This window comes from Coenobita brevimanus, chromosome 18 (assembly GCF_032717465.1).
Source record: "Coenobita brevimanus isolate Jiangsu-jjx chromosome 18, ASM3271746v2, whole genome shotgun sequence".
Classification (NCBI taxonomy): domain Eukaryota; kingdom Metazoa; phylum Arthropoda; class Malacostraca; order Decapoda; family Coenobitidae; genus Coenobita; species Coenobita brevimanus.
Genome location: NC_136971.1, coordinates 30680434 through 30706667, shown reverse-complemented (window position 1 = coordinate 30706667; position 26234 = coordinate 30680434). Strand labels below are relative to the sequence as shown.

Sequence of the window (26234 nt, the reverse complement as noted above, 5' to 3'; positions counted from 1 at the left end):
CAGCCTTAGCACCATCATACATACTCTTCACAGCATTCAACAACTTCCCATCTACTCCATATATTCTTAACACTTTCCACAATCCTTGTCTATCCACCCTGTCATATGCTTTCTCCAAATCCATGAAAGCCGCATACAACTTCTTTCCCTTCTTTAGAAACTTTTCCACTAAAGATCTAAGAATGAATATCTGATCTACACAACCTCTTCCCTTCCTAAAGCCTCCCTGTTCTTCTCCAACTAATTTCTCTGTTCTTTCTCTCACTCTGTCAATAAGTATCCTACCATACACTTTTCCTATTATACTAAGAAGACAAATGCCCCTATGATTACCACACAATTCTTTTCCCCCTTTTCCTTTGTACAAGGGAATAATTATACCTGACTTCCAATTTTCCGGGACTCTACCTTCCTCGCAGGCCAATCTGCACATCTACCACATCCATTCTACTACTATCTCTCCCCCATGCTTCAGCATTTCACCACACACTCCATCAATTCCAAAACATTTTCTTACAGTCCCTCCACTTTACACTCAAATTCCTTCCAAATTCCTCATTCAGTCTCTTCTTACTCTTTCTTACTAATCATTATTATTATTCTTGTTTATTATTATCATTATTATTATTATTTTCTCTGTAGATAAGTCCACAGTACTACTCTCTCTCTCTCTCTCTCTCTGTCTCTCTCTCTCTGTCTCTCTCTCTCTCTCTCTCTCTCTGTCTCTGTCTCTCTCTCTCTCTCTCTGTCTCTCTGTCTGTCTCTCTCTCTCTCTCTCTCTCTCTCTCTCTCTCTCTCTCTCTCTCTCTCTCTCTCTCTCTCTCATTATTATTATTAATATTATTATTTAGTGGTAGGTGGGGGCGCTCGCCATCCACTCACTTGATGTAGTGTTGCTATTGGGTGTCTGCCCTTTCCTCTCCTCCACCCTTCTTTCCTTCCATCCTCTTCTGTCTTTCTTGCCCTCAGTCTTTCCTCGTCCTTCTGCCTACGGGTGACTTTACACTCCCTCTTCTGTCTTCCTTTCCTTCATTCTTTCCTCTTACTTCTGCCTGTGGGTGACTCTACACTGAATGACAAGCCAAATGGTTTCCTGTACACCAGGAAACCATTTACTACGCTGGGTGGCAACCATATAACCAAATTTTGGCGCCTGGTGGCTTAGTGGTTAATTACGGCGCTCCAATCGGATTGAGCCGGTGAAAGTTTATATCCAAGGGATGGTTGGGGTTTATTGCTCATGTAATGCCACTCAGGGATGAGTGAGGCTGGTCACTCTTATCTTAAATGTCAAGACCAACTTGCATAGCCCCGGGCTCCTACGCTCCTCATGGGGCAATGAAGGATTGGATGATGGATGGATTATTATTATTATTATCAATTATTCTTTTTTCTTCTCTCTAGGCAAGGAAATGTCCATAGTAGCACATTTTTAACCACCTCTCTCTCTCTTTCTCTCTTTCTCTCTCTCTCTTTAGGTGTAAATCATCCTGATTCTATTAAGGAGGTGCTGCTTGGCTGTGATGGGCTGGTAGGTGTTGGAGCCGTCAAGGGGGCGAACCAGGGTCTCTGCGTTCGGTTGCACGAAGAAAGCAATCGACTGGCGGGGGGACTGACGCCTCACCTCCTCCTCCGGGATTATCACGCGGTGCTCCTGGGAACATCATAGTCATCATTATTATTATTATTATTATTATTATTATTATTATTATTATTATTATGTGTGTGTGTGTGTGTGTGTGTGTGTGTGTGTGTGTGTGTGTGTGTGTGTGTGTGTGTGTGTGTGTGTGTGTGTGTGTGTGTGTGTATAGAATAAAGTGTGAAAAATGAGAGTGAGAGTGTGCGATAAAGTGTGTGAAAAATGGTGTGAGAATGTGAGTGTGAGACGCACAGCGAATGTAGAGTGAGTGTGAGGAGAGAGTTTGTGATATATGTGAGAGCGAGAAATAGTGTATGTGTGTGTGAAAACATGTGTGGAAAATGTGGATGTATGAGAAATTTTAAAATGATTGAAAATAAAGGGGGGGGGGTTGAGAGAAAGAAGGAAAAGTGAGCGTGTGAGAGAGGAATGTGTGAGAATGGATCGAGTACCGTATGTAAAAAAAAAAAAAAAAAAGTTTGATAGAAAAAGTAAAGAAAGTGGGTGAATGAAGGAAGGAAAGAGTGTGTGGAGTGAGTGTGAGAAAGAATCCAGCGTGTGTGACGGATGACGAATATATGCAACAGGGTCATGATGGTGATGATGATGATAATGATGATGATGATATACAAGACAGCGACGATTAATGTGCAATCAGTAAAGTAAGTTCCCTTAATATTCGACCACTTCTACTCATGTCCTCAGCTGCCTAATATTCCTAAGCTGAGAGAGGCTTGGTATGGTTTCTCTGCACAAAGATGATTCCTTTTTCGATAATGCGTCACAGAAGGAAAGTGACGAACATACCTTACTTGTGAAGTAGATGTAGTGAAATTATAGTCGATCTTTTATCCCCATATTTATTTCATTTTTTCTAGTGGTGAGAAATAAATAAATAAACGAATGAATAGATAATGCCCAAGGTAAGCCAGTCCTCCAGAATCATGTCTAACGTGGCACCTGTAAAATGCAGTAGGGAATACAATAACCCAGTCAATTTATCTTGGAGCTAACTAACATAAATATAATGTATACATGAAGAGATTAACAGAACCCTGCACCGTTGATCGTATTTCCCGACTGCCCAGAAGTGAGGCAAATATAAAAGTAAATAAATCAATGTGTCTCGGAACCAGATAACTTTATTCCACTCTGGTTCCTATGACTCACTCTAAGTTGAATACAATCGTCTGGCGTTCGCTGGAGTAGAGAAGGAGAGAGAGAGAGAGAGAGAGAGAGAGAGAGAGAGAGAGAGAGAGAGAGAGGTGGGGAGGGGGGTGTTGAAGACCATTATTTCAGAATAACAATAGAAAAACTATTCAAACTTCCAGCCTACCGTCGCTACATATTTTCCACTTGTCCAGAACTGAAGAAGGTTCCCAGCGTTGACTACGATGGTCCCCGGGATGGGCGTGGCGTCCACCCATCGCCCTTCCACGTCACGCACCTAAATACATTATCCATCTAAAATTATCGCCCACCTTTACAAGGTGGAGCGATAATGTTTTTGCCCGCCTGTGTGTGTGTGTGTGTGTGTGTGTGTGTGTGTGTGTGTGTGTGTGTGTGTGTGTGTGTGTGTGTGTGTGTGTGTGTGTGTGTGTGTGTGTGTGTGTGTGTGTGTGTGTGTGTGTGTGTGTGTGTGTGTGTGTGTGTGTGTGTGTGTCTGTTCACATTATATATCATGAACGGCTTGACCTATCAACATGAAACCTTCAGGGTACAAAGATATGGCCAAAATTTTGGGCGAGTCCGAAAATGGGCACTCAGGGTCAATGTCAAGGTCAGCAAAATGGCTGCCAAAGGTCAACTTGTTTTTAACGCCCTCCTTTAGCACCATTATATCTCATGAACGGCTTGAGCTATCAACATGTATCTTTCAGGGCGTCAAGATATAGCCAAAATCTTGGACTTGGCCAACAGCATAATCTGCAAGGCGATTAGCATTCGGGTCCCGAATGCTTTTCTTTCATTATATTTATCTACTGTAATTAGTAAATGGACCAGAGATAGTTATGCTTAAATAAAGAAAAAAAATAGAACCGCAGTTTGTATTTTTGGTGATATGTGACTTCCATGTCCAATCTCTGACAACAGCTCATTCCTGATCTTGCTTTACGTAGCTCTGAGTCTCCTACTAGTTCATTCTTTTTTTCCCTCTCTTTTCTTTTTCTTTCCCATTTCTCCCACGTTTCTTTTTTCTCTTCATTCTCTTCCTCCATGCCCTTCAACCTTCCACCCTCCCCATCCTTCCTTACCCTCCTAAGCTACCTATTCAGTGGGAACTAGAAATTCCACATTAAATAGTCAATAACGTCGTCAGATCTGACCTAACAAAACCGAACTTGACTTATTCAGTGCAACTAAACAATTTCCACCCGAAATTATCCATAATCTTATCCGACTTAACCGACGTTAATTCTCCCTGAACCGACTAACAAAATCATTTGTAAATCATGTCAAAGATAACCTAACCGACCTTGAAATATTTTTCATTAATATAAAGCTTGAAATAGTATGTCTCATGTAACCTAAACTAAGCTACATTAAAACAACCTAACTTCACCTACTAAAACTTCACCTAACCGAAGCTAATCTACCAGCATCTGCAATGATTTTATCCAACTCAGCCTTATTTAATCCCACTTAATCAAACCAAACTTAACAAAGCATAACATGACATCATCTGACCAAACCCAAACAAACCTGGTGTCTTCCTATGTCGTCCTTGTGGTGGTGACATAATGCATCTTACTGTGATTTATCCTCGCCTAAGTTAATTTATCCTAACGTCCCATGAACTCATCTCATCTAACCTAATCCAGTCATACGTGGAGTCTTCCTAAGCGTTGCAAATGATCCTAATCTTACCTAATCCACAATCCTAAGCTAATATATCCTAATCTATCACGACCTCACCTCATCTAACCTAACCCAAGCAAACATGGAGTCTTCCTAGGTGTTGCAGTCCATCTTAATCTCACTTAACGCTACTTATCCTAAGTTAAAGCACTCTTATCCTGACCTCCCATGACCTCATCTCAGCTAACCCAATTTAAGCTGACCTGGAGTCCTCCCATATCGTCCTGAAAGAGCAGTGTGGTGGTGCCGTAGTCGGTGTGAGCACCACATCGGATGGTGTTGGGCGGAACGATGGCGGGAACAGTGGGGTAGTAGGCCATCCGCAGCAGCGCAAGCGATTCACCACCGCTCTTGAAGAGCTCCTCCTGGGTTGAGGTGAAGAAGTCTCGTTCCAGGTCTGAGAATGTAGTATGACTGGGGCTGTGTTTTAGATGGAATAGGAGGCTTCGTAGCACCTCTTCCTCAGAGATTTATTCTGCATATTACATCTAAGTATTCTTTAGTATGTTACTGATGCACAGCATGTCCGTACTAAATATGGATGAATAACATAGAACATCAAGGTGTAAAGGACATAACAAATCGCTAAGAGGAAGGCGCCACGAAGCGTAAGATGCATCTTGGAATATGACCCTTAATCGGACCTAGGTAAAGTTTTTGACATAAATGCTGATCGACCCCATAATTATACATAACGAGAAAGCTGCAATGACTTTTGAATCCTAAAGATGAGAAATCAACAAAGTTTTTCAGAATATTAAGCAGGAACGTCATAGCTTTTCGACTAAAATGTGGTGACATATTACGGCAAATGTTTTTGCTGGAAATCTAATATGTTCCCTGAGTTACCTGAAGAATTTTAATAACTAGCGAAATACAGCTAATTTTAAGAGAACAAATGAGTTCTTTGGATGGCCTAATCCTTACCTCCGCCAGTTCATTAGAGGAGGTTATGTACTCACCCGTGTCTATCTGTCTGTCTGTTGGTCTGGTTGTGGACAAGTGAATTCAAAAAGTTGTTATCGGATTTAAGTGAAGTTTGGTGGATAGGTGGACAGTGGGTCATGGAAGAGATTACAATATTAGATTTTGAGATGGATCCGGATCCGTACGTAGGAACAAATTATTATTATTATAATTCTTTTAGCGTCGACATAGGTCTGCGCCTCCTCAGATCCTGTAACGGGGCAAAGCATCATCGCAGAATTAAAGAATTAACTGACTGATGCTGTGACACCAAAGAAGTATAGGTCTGGTAGGAAAAAAGACTTATCACAATAAATTTTAAAGCTTATTGATGTTGGTGAAGGTATGCACTCTCTGGGTGCTTTCCAGTTCGCTATGTATTCGCCAAAACTTGGAAAGGCAGTCTCCTCTGACAGTATATTAGATTGTTATTTTTGAATAATGTTCCACTTAATGTTAACACTCCTCCTTTCACGAGGAATGAATCTCGGGTCTGGTGTAGTACTACTATTGAGTTACTGGTGGTAATGTTATTTCGAAGTTTTTAGTCCTAGTGAATTCCCTCGAAGAACTGGCGCTTTGGGGAAACAAAAAAATCGACCACTATCATCATCATTATTATTTTATTAATGACCTACTCCGCAAGATATATATTTTACCCCACGTTTGTTTGCTTGTTTGTTTGTCTGTCTGTCTGTATGTATGTCTGTCCGTCTTATATCAGGATTACTAAAAAAGTTATGAACGGCTTTCCATTAAATTTTTTGGAGGGGTAGAGTATCGCTCAATGGACAGTCGATTAGATTTTGGTTGTGATCCAGAATCATTCGTTTGTTTGTTCACAAAATATCTCCAAATATTCTCAATGAATTTCAGTGAAATATTGTGGAAGGGTGGGCCATGAGCCAAAAAATAATTTACTAAATTTTGGGGCGGATCTGGATCCGGATCCGGATCGTACAGAATAGTATCTCCAAAAGTTATCAAATGAATTTCAATGAAATTCTGTAGAAGGGTGGGTCATACGCCAAGAAAGAATTCTTTATATTTAAAGGAGGATCCGGATCCGGATCCTATCGCACAGTATCTCCAAAAGTTATCAATGAATTTCAATGAAATTTTGTGGAAGGGTGGACTGTGGGCTAAGAAAGGATCGATTAAATTTGGGGGCAGATCCGGATCCGGCATTGCCGGAGGTATGCGCCCTCTGAATGCTGCTCTAGTTGTTATTATTAACATTATTGTTGTTGTTGTTATTATTACTATTATTATTATTATCATTATTAATACTGCTATTATTATTATTATTATTATTATTATTGTTGTTGTTGTTGTTTTATCTATCTATCTATTGCCAGACGCCTCAATCCCGTTTGGGGTGACCACAAACAAATCGCCCCCAAGTCGCCCTGTCCCCCGCCATTTCACTGCCCTGCTCCCAACTCACACACCCCTCTCTCATATACCTCTCTACCCCATCCCTCCATCTCATCCTCGGCCTCCCCCTCCCTCTTCCCCCCTCCACCTCACTCACATACACTCTCTTCCTCAGTCTTTCACCCTCCGTTCTCTCCACATGGCCAAACCACCTCAGTGTGTTCCTCATAACGCTTCCAATCACATTCAAATCCACACCACAACTCTCCTTTATATCCTCATTCGTCAGCCTGTCTCTCCATGTGACTCCACAGGCTCCTCTTAAATAACTCATTTCCACTGCTCTCACTCTTGACTTGTGTCCTTCCAACAACGTCCAAGCTTCACTTCCATACGTTAGAGTTGGTATCACAATACTGTCATGTAGTAACATTTTCACTTCCATGCTCACTTCCCTGTTTCTTATCACTGCTTTCAAAGAACCAGCAATCTTCCTTCCCTGCTGTACCCTTTCAAGTACTTCACCCTCCAAACCTCCATCCTTACTCATCACACTACCCAAGAACTTAAACGTACTCACATTTTCCAATTCCTTACCATCCAACCCCGCTGTACATTCACTGACTTCACCCCTCTCAAAGACCATCACTTTACTCTTCCCTACATTCACCTTTAGATTCCGTTTCTTACACACTCTCCCAAACTCATCCACCAAGCCTTGCAGCTCTCCTTCGTCTTCACTCAACAACACAGTATCATCTGCAAACAACAATACAGGGAATTTCCAAACACTATCCTCTCTCACCAGGGCCACTCCAACATCCACTACCCTACCTTGTACCTGTTTTATTACCCCATCCATGTACAGATTGAACAACCATGGAGACATGACACATCCCTGTTTCAACCCAACTTTCAAAGAGAAAAATTCACTTAGTTCACCATCCACACGCACTGCAGCCTTCGCACCATCGTACATACTCTTCATAACATTCAACAACTTCCCATCTACTCCATATATTCTTAACACTTTCCACAGTCCTTGTCTATCCACCCTGCCATATGCTTTCTCTAAATCCATGAAAGCCGCATACAACTTCTTTCCCTTCTTTAGAAACTTTTCCACTAAAGATCTAAGAATGAATATCTGATCTACACAACCTCTTCCCTTCCTAAAGCCTCCCTGTTCTTCTCCAACTAATTCGTCTGTTCTTTCTCTAACTCTGTCAATAAGTACCCTACCATACACTTTTCTTATTATACTAACAAGACAAATGCCCCTATGATTACCACACTCTTCTTTTTTCCCTTTTCCTTTGTAAAAGGGAATAATTATACCTGACTTCCAATCCTCCGGGACTCTACCTTCCTCCCAGGCCAATCTGCACATCTTCCGCATCCATTCTACTACTATCTCTCCCCCATGCTTGAGCATTTCACCACACACTCCATCAACTCCTAGGGCTTTTCCCGATTTAACTTTCTTCATTGTTTCCACAACTTCTGTCCTACTGATTTCTTCCTGTCTTCTTCTTGGTGCTCTTCTCATATTACCATTTTTTTATTTATTATTATTATTTTTATTATTATTATTATTATTATTATTATTATTATTATTATTATTATTATTATCATTATCATTATTATTATTATTATTATTATTATTATTATTATTATTATCATTATGACATCAATTCTACCCAGTCCTACATTAATGAATTAATACAAGCTGATACAGAATTGTTCATACCCAGTCAACAATTCACTAAAAGATTTGACTCCCCAAAATGGTTTGATAGCAATTGTGCTAGAGCAACGACCCAAAAATCCTTAACATATGACTTTTACGTAAAATAAAAAACATCTGAATCGCTCAGTCAATTTAAAATTGCTAGAAACCATGCAAAAGCAATAATAACTCTCACTAAATCAAACTTTCTTCACAACCAAGCATCCAAACAATTAAATAATTCTAATAACAATGGAATATTCTGGTCAACTCTCAGTTCTTTCAATAATAACTTTAACAAGTCATCACCCATCCCTCTACTCAAATCTTCAGGTGGTAAGGCTATTAATGACCCTCGTGGTACAACGAACATCCTTGCCAGTACATTTGCCAGAAATTCTACCTTAGAGGAAGTCAGTCAGAACGTGCCTTTACTAGAACTTGACTTTTTCGAAATTGCTCCACTTAAGATACAGACTCGATACTTTTTATCCATGCTAGATAATTTACCAACCAACAAAGCTCCAGGTCCAGATGAAATTTTTCCAATTGTTTTGAAAAAGTGTTCCCCAGAATCAGTTTCTGTTCTAGCTAAATTGTTCATACTATGCATACGTACTTCTTCATTCCCTAATTCTTGGAAAGAAGCAATATCTTCCCAGATCCGAAGAATGGAAGTTCCTCTGACCCCCTCTGATTACAGACCAATAGCTATCACATCTTTTCTTGGTAAAGTATTTGAGACTGTATTTGATACGCACGTTGTTTAACATCTTGAATCCAACAACTTAATTAGTGACATACATTATGGTTTTTGATGCGAATGACCCAGGGCTGATATTCTCAGTGTCTTGACTCACACCATCCATCAGTCAATTTACCAACATGGAGAAACTCATGCAGTAGTTCTTGATATTTCTAAAGCTTTTGACAAAGTGTGGCACCGTTCCTTGCTATCCAGACTCTCTTGTTAGGGACTATTATTTTTTGTTCCTCTTATTTCCTCATACCTCAGTTACAGAAAGATAAGAGTAAAAGTCGATGATTCCGATTTCCACTCGATTAACGCCAGTGCGCCACAAGGATCAGTTCTGGCTCCAATCCTATTCCTAATTCAAATTAATGATCTCTTATCTGTCACTTATAATCACATTCATTCATATGCTGATGCCAACAAGGATAGAAGGCCGGTCATCTAACCAAATATAATACAGCCTCTGACCTCTACACCTCGAAGCAGACAAAAAAAAAAAAAAAAAATGACTGTTGCTTTTCTTCTTCTTCTTCTGGTTCTGCTGCTGCTGCTAGTTTACTTTTATATTCCATTCGCTAACTTTTTTTTTAAATTATCTTCTGCTGAGGGTTCATCAAAAGCCATCTAAGCTATAAATCAGGCAACATCTCTACTGAGTCGTTATTCTTCTGTAAATTCAGTGTTCTTCACAACAGACCACTTCCATAACCCAGACAATAACGAATCCTCGAATTATTAACACGGCTTTTTATTATGCATATTAAGAAATGGAACAGGGAACGCATATTCAAGACAAATAATATTACCAGTCAACAGAAGGACTCATGGTCGTATGCTGAAACAAAATGTGGAGTCCATGAGTCGCATGCGACAGCGACACAGTCTGGTATGCTTGAACAAACTGTGGATTCCACATTTGTGGTGTGCTACATTGCAGCTACATCTGAATGCCAAAATTACTGCGAAAAATGTGAAGCACATGAAGGTTCTTCAAAATCGTTCTCAGATACAGGTAATACTCGTATAATGAAATAATACAAAACCACTCTTTTCACACCGTCACATTTACTAGTCTTTTCTATGCCACAATTCAGGCGCCTGGTACAAGAAGGGCTTAACCACCACATCGGCCATTTTCTGTTCTTCACAGCAAACCCTTCCTTCACCCTCTCTTCACCATGTGGTACCCTTTTCCAAAGATAAAGCAACCTTCTTATGGGCGGAAATAAGGTCGGGAGTCACGTGGCCCCAGGGTGTCGTGACCAAGGCTGGCTTTGGTGGCAGTGAGTTCAAGAATACCAAAATGTTTATCATTGTCAGCGATTATAAGATGGGCATCAAGGTGTAGCTAGGTTATGGCCTGACTCTATATGATCCAGTGCCCATTTGGTTGCAGGAGGACCAGGAGGAGGAGTATATCCCCTTGGTCTTCTCTTTACCTAATACGAGTGCCCCAGTTGAGTCAGGCTTACACAAGTGAAGCTTAAAGATTTGAGGGATCTCTGTAAATACGCGTCATATCAATTCCAGGGCTTCTTTGAGGATGTCTACAGCAGTCAGAGAGAAGAGGAGAGAAGGAGGGATGTTGGCTGGGAGGGAGAAAATCTGACTTGGACAAAAACTTCCTCATGTATTAACTTCCCACCTCACTCTCCATCACTCCACTCAAGCATTACTGACCTTGAGGGATTAGTAGTTGTCCATATTTTAAATATCTTCATTCGTATCCAGACCTTCATCTGATTATGGATTACACTTTCCAGTTCTAAATCAAAACCATTGGTAAACTTCAGACTTATAAAATTCATTAAAATTCATAAATAACTCAAAGCACGAGCAGATTTTTAAAGGTTTTTATCTTCTTACTAATGATGTTTAAGGACACACAGTTCTACGTGTCAGTAACATTTTCATGAGAGTTTGGTAGGTAGGTTTGTTGAATAATTGCCTATAAAATATTACAAAAATAATATTTTGGTGTAAGATTCATGTAATTGAAAAACACTCCACTAGTCGATTCAACTGATCTAATACATCATTAATATAGATATTTTATCTGCTTAACCTTAACTCGGCAAAACGGATTTGGTGGTTACGCCCTTCTAGTAACGGGCGCCTCAAGTGTGACTAAGCATACGATCAAACTGCAGAATACACTCGTGGAGCGTGTCGATCGCACAGATCTAGAATGACACTCTTTTTTATGTAAGCATGCGACCAGAAGTCTCAAATGCGTCTGAGTCGGTGAAGTGAAGCAGAGGATTTCTAAGGCTGGAACAATGGATGAAAGGATGTACGAGCTATTTAATGGGCATTCTCTTGACAGTACTCCTACTTTATGCTTTTTTCCTCATGTCAAGGAGCCTTTTCATAATAAAATGGTAAGAAAAAGCATCACGTAATAAAAATAAATGTTAAGGAAGAAGTGATAGGTAGTCACTTAATAGGCTGGTATGGAAGAAGTGTTCAGAGCTTTTTAATATGATGAGAAGAAGATGCTGGGGAGTCACCTAACCCCATACGAGATTCTCCTGCGACCTCCAGTCTTACCAATAGCGATGGCTATGGCGGTGAGGACGTTGGATACGAGGGCCCAGCAGGAGGCGCGGAAGGTCTCCAATGCCATCCTCATCTCCGGCACCTCCTCGTCAGGCAACGGGTAGCTCATGTCCTTCACGTTAAATGCCTCACGCAGCTCCAGGAACTTGGCCGAGGCGTCCAGCCTGCCGGGGAGGAAAGGAACGAATCAACTTATGGCGTCCTTTGGTTCACACCTGACGTGGTGAGAGCAACTGTGTGTGTGTGTGTGTGTGTGTGTGTGTGTGTGTGTGTGTGTGTGTTTCTTCGTAGTAATTGCAACTCCACGCTCATCTGAGTGTGAACCCAATAGACTGCAGGCTGAAGTTTCCCTCCTCTCGCAATACTCCATCCTCCTTTCAGCAAGACAGGAAGGGAACTGAGGGACGTTTGCATAACTGAACAGCGTTGCCAGCTGGTCATATCTGTGCCATCACGTGAAGGCGTCCCTCTCCAACACTATTACTATGCTAAACAAACCACAACAGCTGCCCTGCACAGGCCAGACAAGGGCATGCGGCTCTGCTATAGTTCATTCACTTTAACACTGCGGAGATTTTAGCCTTCTTGCAACCTATGTCCCGCAGCTCAGTAGCAGAATAAGACAATGCTATGGTCCTGCTCCTTTCCTGGACACATTTTTGTGACTACCATCATATTCTAATGTAAACTATTGTTACAACTAAGCATTCAAGATGGACATATGGCAGTTGTAAGCCAAATTAGAATAAAAATGGTATAGTGGAGACAATTTCTGATCCTCGCACCACAAAAGGTGTCCCCCAAACAGATTAAAATCGTCTGTCAGTAAGGAGAATGAAATCAGAAGGCGCCTTGGTAATGAAATGGGATATCAGTTTTTTTTTTTTTTTTTTTTTTACTCCTTCATTACAAGACACCAAACACCGTGTATAGCCAGCAGGATTGTTGGCAAGATTAACGCCTTGGATTGGTGTCACCTCCCCATTTTGACCTATTCTTGGTGCCACCATGAAGCTTTACTCAACTTAGAGGAAAAAAAAAATCTAGTACTAAAGGGATTTGTGAGGGCTAGATCTACCAAGCCCCAGTTTGGAAAAGGAAAAAAAGAAGTCTCGAAAGCTGAATAAAATCGTCTGATAATAGCAAGAATAAAATGAGAAAATAAGTAAGCGAGTAGAAATGGTTAGACTAGATCAACTCTCTCTCTCTCTCAGACGTACTTCTCAATGTCCACGGCTACATATCCATGCCTCTGCGACGGTCCCTTCTCATACTTCAGCTTCGTCTCCTTCCCGAGGCTGAAGAACTTGCTGGCACTCGATAACACCGCCTCCACCTGTCAACCCAGACGTCATCGTTAGAACACGGAACATAGAACACAGAAACATACATCACGGTTAAACCACACTTAGAACATAGAAGATAGAACATAGAACGCGGGCCATAGAACACAGAACATAGAATAGTTAGAACATAGAACGTAGAACACAATTATAACATGCATCACAGTAAGAACATAGAACAGAGATTTACAGTTAAAGAGAATTAGAACTAGAACGCAGTTACAGCATAGAACATAGATCATGGTTGGAACACTCTACACGGTTAGAACACAGAACACAGATGGAACACAATTAGAACACAGAAAACAGAACACAGAACATAGGTCCTGAGGTATAATTAGTGGCTGATAATACTAAATGGTTTGCTAGGAAAACAACTCTTTTCATCGACATACAAATACACATTTGAATGATGCTTGGGTTTCTAACGAAACTGGAACTAATTAAAAGGTCTTTATTTGAGTATGGTATCCATATTCGTAGAACGAAATGTCCCTTTAAAATGAATTTTGTGGGCCTAGATGTTAACTGTATAATAAACTATCACGTGTCATTTTTTTTTTTTACTTTATCTCGGAATTAGAATTCGGATAATGACGATAATAATAATGGTAAGCTATGTGGCTGGTTATCTAAAGACAAATGAGGCAGTAAAAGAGCATTGTGATATGGATGTGGAATCTTCTGATATATGATTTGGCCATGTGGAGAGGATGAAGAATGAGAGACTGACTGGTAAAGTCTACGTGAGTGAAGTGGAGGGGGAGAGGGAAGGGGAGACCAAGGATGAAATGGAGTGATGGAGTGGTGAGAGCTATGCGAGAGGGGGTTGTAAATTGGAGGGAAGGCATCCAAATGGCAGAGGACAAGACGACGTGGAGGTGATTTGTTTGTGGCCGTCCCTTACTGGATTACGGCGTCTGGCAATACATGGATAGACTGACTGATTGACTGATTGATTGACTGTACATGCATAGTAAGTTTTAGGCCAGTCAAAGAAATAAAGTCGTAAGGATATGGCAATAAGCATCGACAAAAAGAACACCAAGAAGAATCTATCTATCTATCTATCTATAGCCCGACGCCCTAATCCCGCAAAGGGTGGCCGCAGACAAAACGCCTCGAAGTCACTCTGTCACCCACCATTTGACTCCCCTCCCCCCAACTCTCGCCCCACTCCCTCATATACCTCTCAACTCCATCCCTCCACCTCATCCTCGGTCTACCCCTCCCTCACCCTCCCTCCACCTCACCTACATACACCCTCTTAGTCAGTCTTTCATTCTCCATTCTCTCCACATGTCCAAACCACCTCAGTGTATTTCTCCTAATCTTTTCAACCACATCCACATCTACCCCACAACGTTCCTTCACTTCTTCATTCGTCAACCTGTCCCTCCACGTCACTCCACATGCTCCTCTCAAGTAACTCATTTCCACTGCTCTCACTCTTGACTTGTTCCCCTCTTGCAAGGTCCATGCCTCGCTTCCATACGTCAGGGTAGGGATCACAATACTATCATGCAGTGACTTCTTAACTTCCATAGTCACCTCCCTATTTCTCATCACTGCTTTCAGTGTACCAACAACCTTTCTTCCCTGCTGTACCCTTTCACGTACTTCATCCCCCAAAGTTCCATCCTTACTCATCACACTACCCAAGTACTTGAATGCACTCACATTCTCCATATCCTCACCATCCAACCTCACTGCACACTCTGTGACTTCATTCCTCTCAAACACCATAACTTTACTTTTGTTTACATTAACTTTCAGCTTCCTCCTCCTACACACTGTCCCAAATTCATTCACCAAACCTTGCAACTCCCATTCATCTTCACTCAACAATACTGTATCATCAGCAAACAGCAACACCGGAAGCTTCCAAATCTCACCCTCATTCATTAGGGCCACCCCCACATCCACTGCCCTACCTTGCACCTCCTTTACAACCCCATCCATATATATATTAAACAGCCATGGAGACATCACACACCCCTGTTTCAGTCCCACATTGAGATCAAAGAACTCACTCAGCTCACCATCCACTCGCACCGTAGCCCTAGCTCCCTCGTACATACTCTTCACAGCACTCAACAATTTCCCCTCCACTCCATATATTCTTAATACCTTCCACATACCTTGCCTATCTATTCTGTCATAAGCTTTCTCCAAGTCCATGAAGGCAGCATACACTTTCCTTCCCTTCTCTAGATACTTCTCCACTAAACATCTTAGAGGAGAAAACCGAGGAGAAAAAAAAACCTCTTTGGAAATGCAAAATATTAATAGATCATGAATTTTTTAGGTCAAAAGGGTTATTCATATTTCATTCTTGCTACCTCAAAAAAAAAAAAAAAAAAAGTGTTATTCGGCTCAGGACTGACTTCTCGAACTGTTAGAGCTGCATGTAGGCTTCTTTAACTCCTTCACCATCACCTAAGCTGAATATAATCACTCGGTCGCAGGAAGAATAAACTGCAAATAATGTCCTCAGACTGAAGGGGACTAGGTCATCAATAAGAAACTGAACAGAGAGGCTGCTAGAGAGCGAGCAGCGAGGAGAACAGCTGTTAGGTGACATGTTGGAACCTTTATAAAAAAAACGAAAGAACGATGTAATACAATATATATCACGAAAGAAGAGGTCCTACAACACTCCGAAGACACCCAAAGCCAACAGTGGAGAAAATCGATGACCCCTTGTAAACTGGGGATCAAAATACTTAATAAACTGAGTGCGCCATGGTGTGAGCCATGTCCCTGGATTTTGACTGTCATTGATGGAACACCTGTAATTGTTTGATGTGATCAGTCTGCATCCCAAAGTACAAAGTGGAGTCAGCAACGATATAAAGATCACACGTGTACTACCGCCACCGCATGCTTCAAAAATTATCGCCAAAACCTGGATTTCGGTCCACACCTTGACGCTCTCATTTTTGAGAACACAGTGCTCAGGCCTACTCCCGAGAAGGCAGGACTGGAAACAGCCGTCCCTCCTACTGGTGAACTGGAGGCCTTTCCTGAAAGAGAGAGGATGATGGTGATGATGATGTTGAAAACAGTTACAGCCAATAAGTCAGAGTGGAGAAAGCTTTGCCACCCACCAACCCACCTGTTGGCTGGGAATGCCGTGGTTCTTGAGGTACACAAAGCCCACACCGGTCAGGGCCGCTCCCAGCTCCTTTGCCACCCGCTGGAGCTCATCCTCGCTCGGGCCCCCAGCAACACCCAAGTCTGCAGAAGAAGAAAGATTAGACTCTTGCCTATCGACTGGGCAGGGCTCATCTAGATGATCATTTTTTGCATAACTCTCCGCCTTCCCCCTACAACACTAGCGGCAACAGTCGAAGTTACATCCAGGTCCCCAGTTGTACATCTGGGTAAACAGGGGCAAAGGGAAAATAAAATACGTCCAGCAGCTTGACTGATGCGAGATTCTAACTCGAGTCCTTAAAGTAGCGAGTTGGATATCCTGTCCAATGAACCGTCCCCCCCCCCCACTCTCCCCTGCGCCTGAAGGAGGGTTCCTGCCGAGAATGTGGTAAAAACTTTGTTCGAAACACAGGACGAAGAATTTGAAGTCAGTACCTAATTTAGGTACTAACTCATCTTTTGGAAGTCTCTCTCTCTCTCTCTCTCTCTCTCTCTCTCTCTCTCTCTCTAATATCCTTCATCTTCTTTCTTTGTTTTATGTGAAATGTAGGTGGTCCGGAATGTGTGTGTGTGTGTGTGTGTGTGTGTGTGTGTGTGTGTGTGTGTGTGTGTGTGTGTGTGTGTGTGTGTGTGTTTCCCAAATTAAACTAACCTCGTCTAACCTGACCAAACAAATGATAATGCATACAGATCGCACAGTGCAGCAACAATGAAGCCTGACATCCGCAAGTAAAACACCTCGACCTCATCATAATATATTTTAACGAGGGTCGATGAGGTTAGTTCAGTTTCTAAATACACGTTTTCAGTCACTTACAACATAAACTCAAACTATATAAGAAACAAGATTGTGAAAGAAAAGGAGCCACTAACCTTGTTTTAAAAAATTACAAGCTTAATTCCCTTGTTAAACCTGTCATCATTGGAACTGCTCAGTATTGTATTCCAGTTTACCCAGACGATTTTACTTTTTTGGGAGAGAGACATAAGAGCCTGAGTGTTAATGCAGTCACCAATAAACCTCTAGTGGTCTGTTCGCCATTGAGGCCAAAGCCCCTGATCGTTAAGGCACACACATATGTATATTTTAATTATTTTTTATTTGTTTTTCAATATTTTATAATATACCGGTATATTTTTTCCTTTTTCATATAACCCATAAAAATACCTAATTAAATAAAAACAAAAACTAAAACTAATAAACCTAACAGGCAAATCTCTAACCTACACTAAATTCTAAAGATACAAATAGGTAAACTACACTAATGGGAGAAATACCTATACCTAGAGAACACCATCGACTGCAGATAATTAGGTCTGTTCGGACGCAAGAATATTCTTTAAAATCATTGCAATCATTCCACTTAAGCAGTAAAGGTTTAATTCTCAAAGTAATTCGCCTAAGAAGAGGTGTTAAGAATCCTTCCTAGCCTGGTACAATAAGGTTTTTATATCACCCTCTTTCTTAGTTATCTATCAGTTATTTAACTCTAAGCTATCTATCTCACCCATCACATTATTTGACCCAAAACTACCTCACCCATTGCAGCTTCTTTAACACTTGTATGTCTATTATATCTTTTTAGTAACGACATAGACTGAACAGATAACGTATAAGGGTATATTAACGTGTCAAATTAAAAAAATGGACTAGTAAGGATGAGTTGCCAAAGAGCCTATTATGCTTACGGTATTAAATTAACACACAATGACAGGAGTAAATAAACTGATCACGTGACCGCAACACACACACACACACACACACACACACACACACACACACACACACACACACACACACACACACACACACACACACACACACACACACACACACACACACACACACACACACACACACACACACACACACACACACACACACAGCAGCGGGGACATGACGGCCAATAGTTTAATTCCTACACTCCAAAGACCTAATTTTACAGCACAGTCACCAACAAAAGTAGTGTCGCTTGTTCTGCTCCTCTTTTCATGAACTTAGAAAATCAGGCTCGTAAAACCGCAGCGACCTACACTGATGACATTGATCCATAGATAAATAAAGTCATAAGTATTCACCCAGTTCCAGAGAAATGAAGTTCCTCTGATCCCTCTGATTACAGACCAATAGCTATCACATCTTCTCTTGATAAAGTTTTTGAGACTGTAATTAATAAGCTCATGGTTAAACAATGAGAATGAAGTCGCCAAAAACTATGAAAGCGAAGCACCTCATGTCCAGGGATCGTTAGTGAGAGACAGGTGCACAGAGCCGCTCCACTTAGAAGTGATCCCACATCTAGAAAAGCTATTGTCCGACCATCGTTTGAGGGGAGGGCCGCCGACAGCCATCACCAGACCCTGGGCAAGATTATCGACAGTGGGTCCCCCTTCCCATGAAATCTGTGCTGAATATACGAGTATTGTACTCTATGTCTAGCTAATGGTTAAAGTGCTCCCTAACCAGTGTGTAATGGCACATTGATGTACTGCCCAAAGAATTCTGGTGTGCCATAGCACCTTCTCCTCCCTCTCTACAAAACAGTGATAATAACTACAAGGAAATTATAGTACATGTAGGCTATATTATGTAAAGGAAAATAAGAAATACTATTGTGTAATAGAAAGAAACAAATGAATACATTAAAGTTTCCTATGATTTCATTTATTCATGCAGTACTTTATATATGCAAATTGCACTCCATTCACGTAATACATGATACATTTACATTTTCTTTCCACTTAACACTATCTTGGAGGTCTCGGGCCCCCCCTTCGGGCCCGGGCCCCGGGGATTGTCCCCATCTACCGCTTCCCCCTCTCTTCGTCCCGATTTGAACGGCGGGGCTTATCTGATCGTATCTTGACTTGCTGATTAAGACTTCTTGAACACTTTAATTGTTTTTCGTTTTTTTTTAAATTATTTTTCGTCTTTTACTTCGTGTATGTATGTATGTACAGTATGTATGTATGTATGTAATAGGATAGATAGGGAGGTATGTACTGTAAGTAGGCAGGTAGACAGGTGAAAATCAGAGTCGATCATGTGGAGGATGTGGAAAATCGTTGCTACCAATATAAAGCCGTGAGCCACTTCTGCAACGGGCTGCAGCATGCACTGAGCAAGTAAGCCGGAGTTGTGAACATTTGCTGTAAATATGAATGACGTACCATTGTCTAGCATATTGTATAATATTGTTATTAAATCTCATTGTAAATGATAGACGTCTCATTTACAGTCCCCTGACTCCAACAGATCCAGAGCCGATCTGTGGAGTGCTGTAACTCCCAAACTATTGAGATTTCGCAATATGCTGAATTAGGAATTTGCATTCAGTATCGTCTCCGGAACATCCCCCCCTGATTTTTGCTACATGTTTACTGAACACCCTGTATACTAATGACTGTAATTCTACATGACTATAATTATTATATACCATATTAATGCCTATCTGTATGTATGTGTATATGTATTTATGTATGTCTCAATCTACCTCTCTTCACAGACATCTTTACTCATTCTTAATGTTTCATTCTTTTTCTTTTAATATCAGAGTTTCGTCTCACGCAATGGTTCCCATCCTATAGTTCAACAATTCTTGGTTCAGAGATCCCCAATTTCAGGACTTTGTGTTGGTCAGTATCATGCAAACGAAGGACCAATGAATACATTTGGTAAGCATGAGATGTTATGATTGTACGTTGATGATTCATGTATGACGGAGGGAGAGGATGTTACCTAAATTCATAAAATTGTTTACAACTTTTCAGCCTGTCCATAAAACAGAACATGGCTTTGGCACATAGTATACTGAACACTGTGCTGCTATGACAAGAGTGAATGCGATAATTATATAAATGTGAAGAAAAACTACATTTCAAAATCAAGAGATGAAGCCGTCATTGGTCGGATCCGACAGCATAATTTTTTTACGGGTTTCTGTCCCAAACAACGTCTAACTTCCAAACAGTGTTTAGTAAATTACAGTAAGTGATAAGTAACCCATAACACCTAACTTAGAATCAGTGTTCAGTTACTCACCTAACTGGCCGAGGTCGACGATTGGGATGGTGGTGGTGTCTGGCTTCTTGCTGGACATGACTGGGGCCGCACTGAGGGTACAGAGCTTCATGAGATACGGAGAAAGGTTAATGCACAGTGTAGTATCTACACTGTGGGTTAATGGATACACAGGTAGACAGAAAGAAAACGAAAGATCGACACAGGAAGAAAGGCAAGGAGAGATAGAAAGACTTAGTTACAGGGTATGTCAAACTTCGAGATAAATATATGGCTTTATACGGTGATGGTGGTATTTGTGGTGATAGTGGTAGTTGTGGGGATGGTTGTGGTGTAGTGGTGGTTTTGGTTGGGTGCAGTGGAGGTTGTGGTGATAATTAATGGTTGTGGTGATAATTAATGGTTGTGGTGGTAGTGGTGGTTGTGGCAGTTATAGCAGTAGTGATAGTTGTGATAACGGAGGTGATGATAAAAGTGGTGGTTGCAGTAAAGGGGATAGTTGTGGTAATGGTGATAGTTGTGGTGGAAATGGTGGTTGTGGTCATAGTGATAGTTGTGATGGTAGTGGTGGTTGTGCTAATATTGGCAGGTGCAGTAAGTGCTATTTGTGGTGACGGATACTAGTGGTAATTGTGGTAGTAATGGTAAAAGTGACTGTTGTGGTGGTTGTGGTAATTGTAACTGTTGTGGTGGTAATGGCAGTTGTAGTAAAAGTTGTCGTGGTTGTGGTAGGTGTAGAAACAGGGATAGTTATGGTGGCAATGGTGGCTGTGGTAGGTGTGGTAATAGGGACAATTGTGGTGGCAGTGGTTGTTGTGGTAGGTGTGGTAACAGGGATAGTTGTGGTGGTTGTGGTAGGTGTGGTAACAGGGATAGTTGTGGTAGGTGAGGTAATAGGGATAGTTGTGGTGGTAGTGGTGGTTGTGGTAGGTATGGTAACAGGGATAGTTGTGGTGATCGTGGTATGTACGTGTGGTGGCATTATGAGGGACGTACCCGAGGGAAGAGAAAGGTATACAAACACATGCACACAGCTCTGAGAGTGTGGGCAGACTGATAAGGATTAGCTGTGCGCCATGCGAAACAGTTTACACATTTTGCCCTTTTACCCATCCTTCCCGTACCTGTCCCCCTCTCCCTCTCTCTCTCCCTCCCCCTTCCCCAACATCTCCCTCCCTCCCCATCTTCCTCCCCTTCTCTCCCCTTCCCATAATGCACGAAGAACATTGGTGGTCACACAGCCTCCCCTCTCCACCTCCACATCGTAACAGACTCACAAATGGACTTAACCAGTAAACTCTACCACTCTCTTTCTCACGCCGGTCAGACTGGTGGACTTAGTCAGTTTTCTCCTGGATATAAAGCGACTACAGCGGGGCGTATCATAGATGATTATAGGGCAAGATCGAGACTACGTAATGTAACGGGGGTGGGTGTTTACGACGGACCGTTTTCCCTTTCATGCTAACTGCCACCTGAATATAAAGTCAAAGCACAACCCGTCCCCTTAACTGCAGTTATTGCATGCATAAGAAAAAAGGGTAATATAACGGCTAATTACCTTAAATTATATCTTATTAAAGTCTAGGTTATAATTTAATAAAGTACACACATTATCCTGCCTACTTAGGACCACCACTACTAAAAAATACTAATACTCAAGACTACCTCACGCGCCCCATTTACGGATAAGTGGGGCGCGTGAGGTAGGGCTCAGAGGTAGGTGTGGCGAGGTGACTATAAGGCACGGTGTCTCCACCGAAACATCTGCTAGGGCCTTTCTACCGAGATCATGGTAGCACCTTACCCAGGCATTTCTTCTCCCAGCACCTGTGCCTTGGAATTTATTTGATTTACACTAGAAACATAATACTATATGTGATCCTAAGTTCACAGTAATGAGTAAGTACAAATTACAGAATTGGCAGAGTACATATTATGGTATTTGTTTGAAAAAGTAGTAGGAAATAAAATTTTTATGAGCTAGAGTTATACTTAGATCAGGCAAGTTTACCCTTAAACTTCCAGTTGCTTCCCACAACCTGGAAAAAGTAAAGATTCTAACTTTTATTAATTTACCACTATGAGCCATTAATTAACTTATATTCAGTTACTACTTGGAATGTAATCACTAGTTATAAACTGGCATACAGGAATGATTCTGTACTAAAAACACTGCCACGACAGTGAACAAAGGCTTTTTCCAGCAGGCCGTTCACTTCATTTCTCTTAATCACTTCTCAGTTTATGCTAAGACTACTTCAGGCTACATTTAATGTGTCCATGAGGAATATGCGTGTGAGTACTAACCTCTTTAGGGGGTCAAAATAACCTACAGATCCACGGGGAGTATGAGTGCGAGAAGGATCCCTGCCCAGCACTGCTCCGCGTCGTGTTATAGACAGAGGCGAGGGGAGCCGCTAAAGGGATGAGACGAGGGAAAATTCCATTTACCAACTTTTTTCTTAGCTAATTTGTCAGTATGAATTTAATATGAGAGGAAGAGTTATCGAATATGATTGTTATCATGCACTCTTCTGTTTTTAATACTTCAGTTTTACCTCACCACCTCCTATAATCATACCATCAACATAATAGGCCAGGATCATGGAAGGGAACCTGAAAAAAATTCGAGATAGCTGAGTTTTTCAGGAAAGCTACTTGGAAGCATGCCAAGTTGAAATCCACAAACATTCTAAACATTCCACATGAGCTAGCCGTGTGGGACGAAAATCCATGATGGCCGCCAACGGCATGGGACTCTTATATAACTTTGGGACCAGAAGTCACAGATGGTCATGTAATACTCTTTTTTAAAGGTTTTTGAGTATAAGAAAACCATTTTTACCATTATTTCAATGATTTATTGATGTATGTTCAAGATATGATGAAGGTAATGATATTCAAGATATGAAGGTAATGTACTGTTTTAAACAAAGTGGTAAAGTCAACACATTTAAAGCCAACAACCAGCATTAACTTTTGCCAGCAGCAGTTATTGAACTACCGTGTTTTTAAATAAAACATTTTTTTTTTAGCATCATATCTAGTAATGGTCACAATTATAGCATGGTGACTCACTATCTTCTACATCAGGTGGGCATGGATTAGCACAAGATTGACCAACAGACGAGGAACACATCGGTGTTCAGTTAAGTCCTGCTTTCCGACATTTACATCTCTTAACACACATTTGTTTACACCCACATAACACAGTGAGATGAACATGCTCTGTTGCTACTGGTCTGTCAGTCAGATTGGGATTGAGCATTCCACCTTGAAGCTGCCAACCCCAGTCAGTAGGATTTAGATCTTCAACATTGCCCAACCACTCTTGAACTGCGAAGTAGGCTCGTTATGAGTGATACTTTGCAGCTGAGGATGTAAGAGGTAGGCTCTGAAGTTGGAAGCTGCTGAATGCCTTGCTCAACCTCTGCTTGTACTGGACAAATCTCAGCTTATCAAGTGTTGTACATGATGGATTGGCATTATATAACTTCAGTAAGAATATTTCCTCCACTCTGGCTACTTCTTCATGGCTGACAATGCTCTTCTTAAACACCTCCAACGTCCTCATACAAATATTCAAACAGGTGACCCACTCATGGAGGACATGTTGTAAGATGTCGGGTTATTAATCTGCATGCAGCTGTGATTCTTGATTTCAGATGAGGCAGCACATTATCTTCTCAACATATACAACGTCACTGCCTTATCTGGAATCAGGAATCACAGCTGCATGCTGAGAAATAACCCCAGACATCTTTCGTGTCCTCGATGAATGGGTCACCCTTTTGAATATTTGTATGAGGCACGACGGTCAGCACTTCGAACAAATACTCTAATCATCAGTTTTCCCTATGGTTCGTGACTCGCGAGACACCTTGTATTTATTTCTTCCTAAGTAATCCTGCTTCTTTAATTCCAGATCAGTTCTATGGTACTTCGTAAGAAAGATTGGAGAAGAAACGTACCGGTAGTTATTTTCACCTGAGAAGCCTGAGCGGGTTTTTCTGTGACCACCGTTGTACAGGTATGTAGGACGTAATACTGCTAAAATTTGCCAGCGATATCATGGAGGACAGTGCCACTGAGAGAGAGAGAGAGAGAGAGAGAGAGAGAGAGAGAGAGAGAGAGAGAGAGAGAGAGAGAGAATGATAATTTAAAAAAAAATCTACATACGTACAGGACTGGGATGATTAGGCTAATGTTACGTAATTTTGCTAGGGTATTGACCCTTCATCAGACCAGAAGTACTCTGTGAAGGCCTCTCTCACATTGCTAGCTACTGTATTCTTTTGTAGCTTTTTTCTGTTGAACTTGATAATCGAACAATGTTAGAGTTTTCTTCCCTAGTCTGGTTTGCTGATGCATTGATGCCCTTTTGTGTAGAATGCATACAGCTTTCTTTTCTCTAAACACAAAGTCGGTATTTCAGCATACTATTTTCTAGTAGTGCAGACTTTTGTAAGTATGCCATGTCTTCAGACTTTGTTGCCAGAGATGAATCATGCAGAGAATCGGTGAGTCCTTTAACCCATGGCCTGACGAGAGGTTGCTATGGCAATTTAGAGATTCAGATCACAACGCATGATTAAACTATACTTGTAACCTTGACGTTTGGCCTATTGCCCTCAAACCTATTATGATTGGTCTTTGTCTGTCAAACGTTCAACCAAATTTGGTTAAAGTCGGAGAAGAACTCGTTATTTAGCTTGGCCGGAACTTTTCTGACGGCGGCTGTAATCTCCCAGAATTCCGGAAGTCTTTTTTTCCTTGGGAAGGTAGGGGTGTTCTTAAACTGAATAAAATCGGCTGGAAGTAGCAAGTATAAAATACCCAAAGGTGTGGCGTCCCTCTTTTCTGGAAGGTTTTATTCAACCCAAAATACCATACCGGTATCTTGCAATTTGAGTGTTATACGCACATGTCTGTGATACAGTCACACATGTGAACTAATTACAGTTCTGTTAACTTGAAATTACACATGAAGGGTCAGGATAAAGGCATATTCTAAGTGGCATCTGTGGCTGTTGTCTGCGTTATTAGGGGTTAACAAAACTCCAGCTTCGCCTGATGCCTGTTAGATTATTCCCATTGCAAGGCACAGCATGGAGTGCAAAACATACAATAGCCATTAGCTACAAAGAGTACCTCCACCAAAACAACCATGATCCCACACTCACACACAGTCCATCAGTTATTGTTTCCTGGCAGGAAACACCAAGAGCATGTTGTTGCTTTAAAGAGTAAACGGAAACTTTATTTATTTTATTATTATTTTTTTTTTTATAATTTCGCAGTACCTCCTCTTTAGCTATTTATTTTACATAGTATACGCATTCCACTGCGTCTACTCAACATTTAGAGCTCCCTGATGCCTCATATCATAAGGAGTCATCCACGGACAGATTCATAACAAATACCTCTCAGCTTAAGATTATTACCTAAAAGAGGAAAGGTGTATGTAGAGGAGGTGAAATATTAGACGAACTTTTGTCCCTGACTGTACATTACTAAGGCAAACTAACTCGATAATAGACACATAAATAACATATGAGAAAACAACAGGGAGTAATATGCACAATAAAACACTAAGGCTAAGTGGTCTTTTATGCCATGTAGAATACGGTCCTGTGACTTGAAACTGTTACATCATGATCTATTTTTTGTTGTGTCACGGGGAACTAAAGCATTCTCGCCTCCCACTTCCTCATCCTCTCTCGCCTTGCCTCCCCTCCTCCCTCCTTACCAGGTATGGTTCGGGAAGTGAGGTGTGGGAAGTGTTCTAAGAATTTCCCAAAACTTGCACCAAACCACCCCATCAG

The 26234-nt window shown here is 41.3% G+C and overlaps 1 protein-coding gene across 1 annotated transcript; it reads right to left on the bottom strand.

The window, feature by feature from the left end:
- Positions 1 to 1474: 1474 nt before the first annotated feature.
- On the bottom strand, positions 1475 to 20485 carry LOC145391448 (uncharacterized). The gene is made up of 7 exons (XM_080266060.1): positions 20428 to 20485; positions 16345 to 16466; positions 13104 to 13219; positions 11875 to 12047; positions 4702 to 4895; positions 2976 to 3086; positions 1475 to 1654 (listed from the first exon to the last, which is right to left on the bottom strand). The coding sequence occupies exons 1-7, from the start codon at positions 20483 to 20485 to the stop codon at positions 1475 to 1477; spliced, it is 954 nt and encodes a 317-aa protein (XP_080122186.1).
- Between the last annotated feature and the right edge of the window lie 5749 nt (positions 20486 to 26234).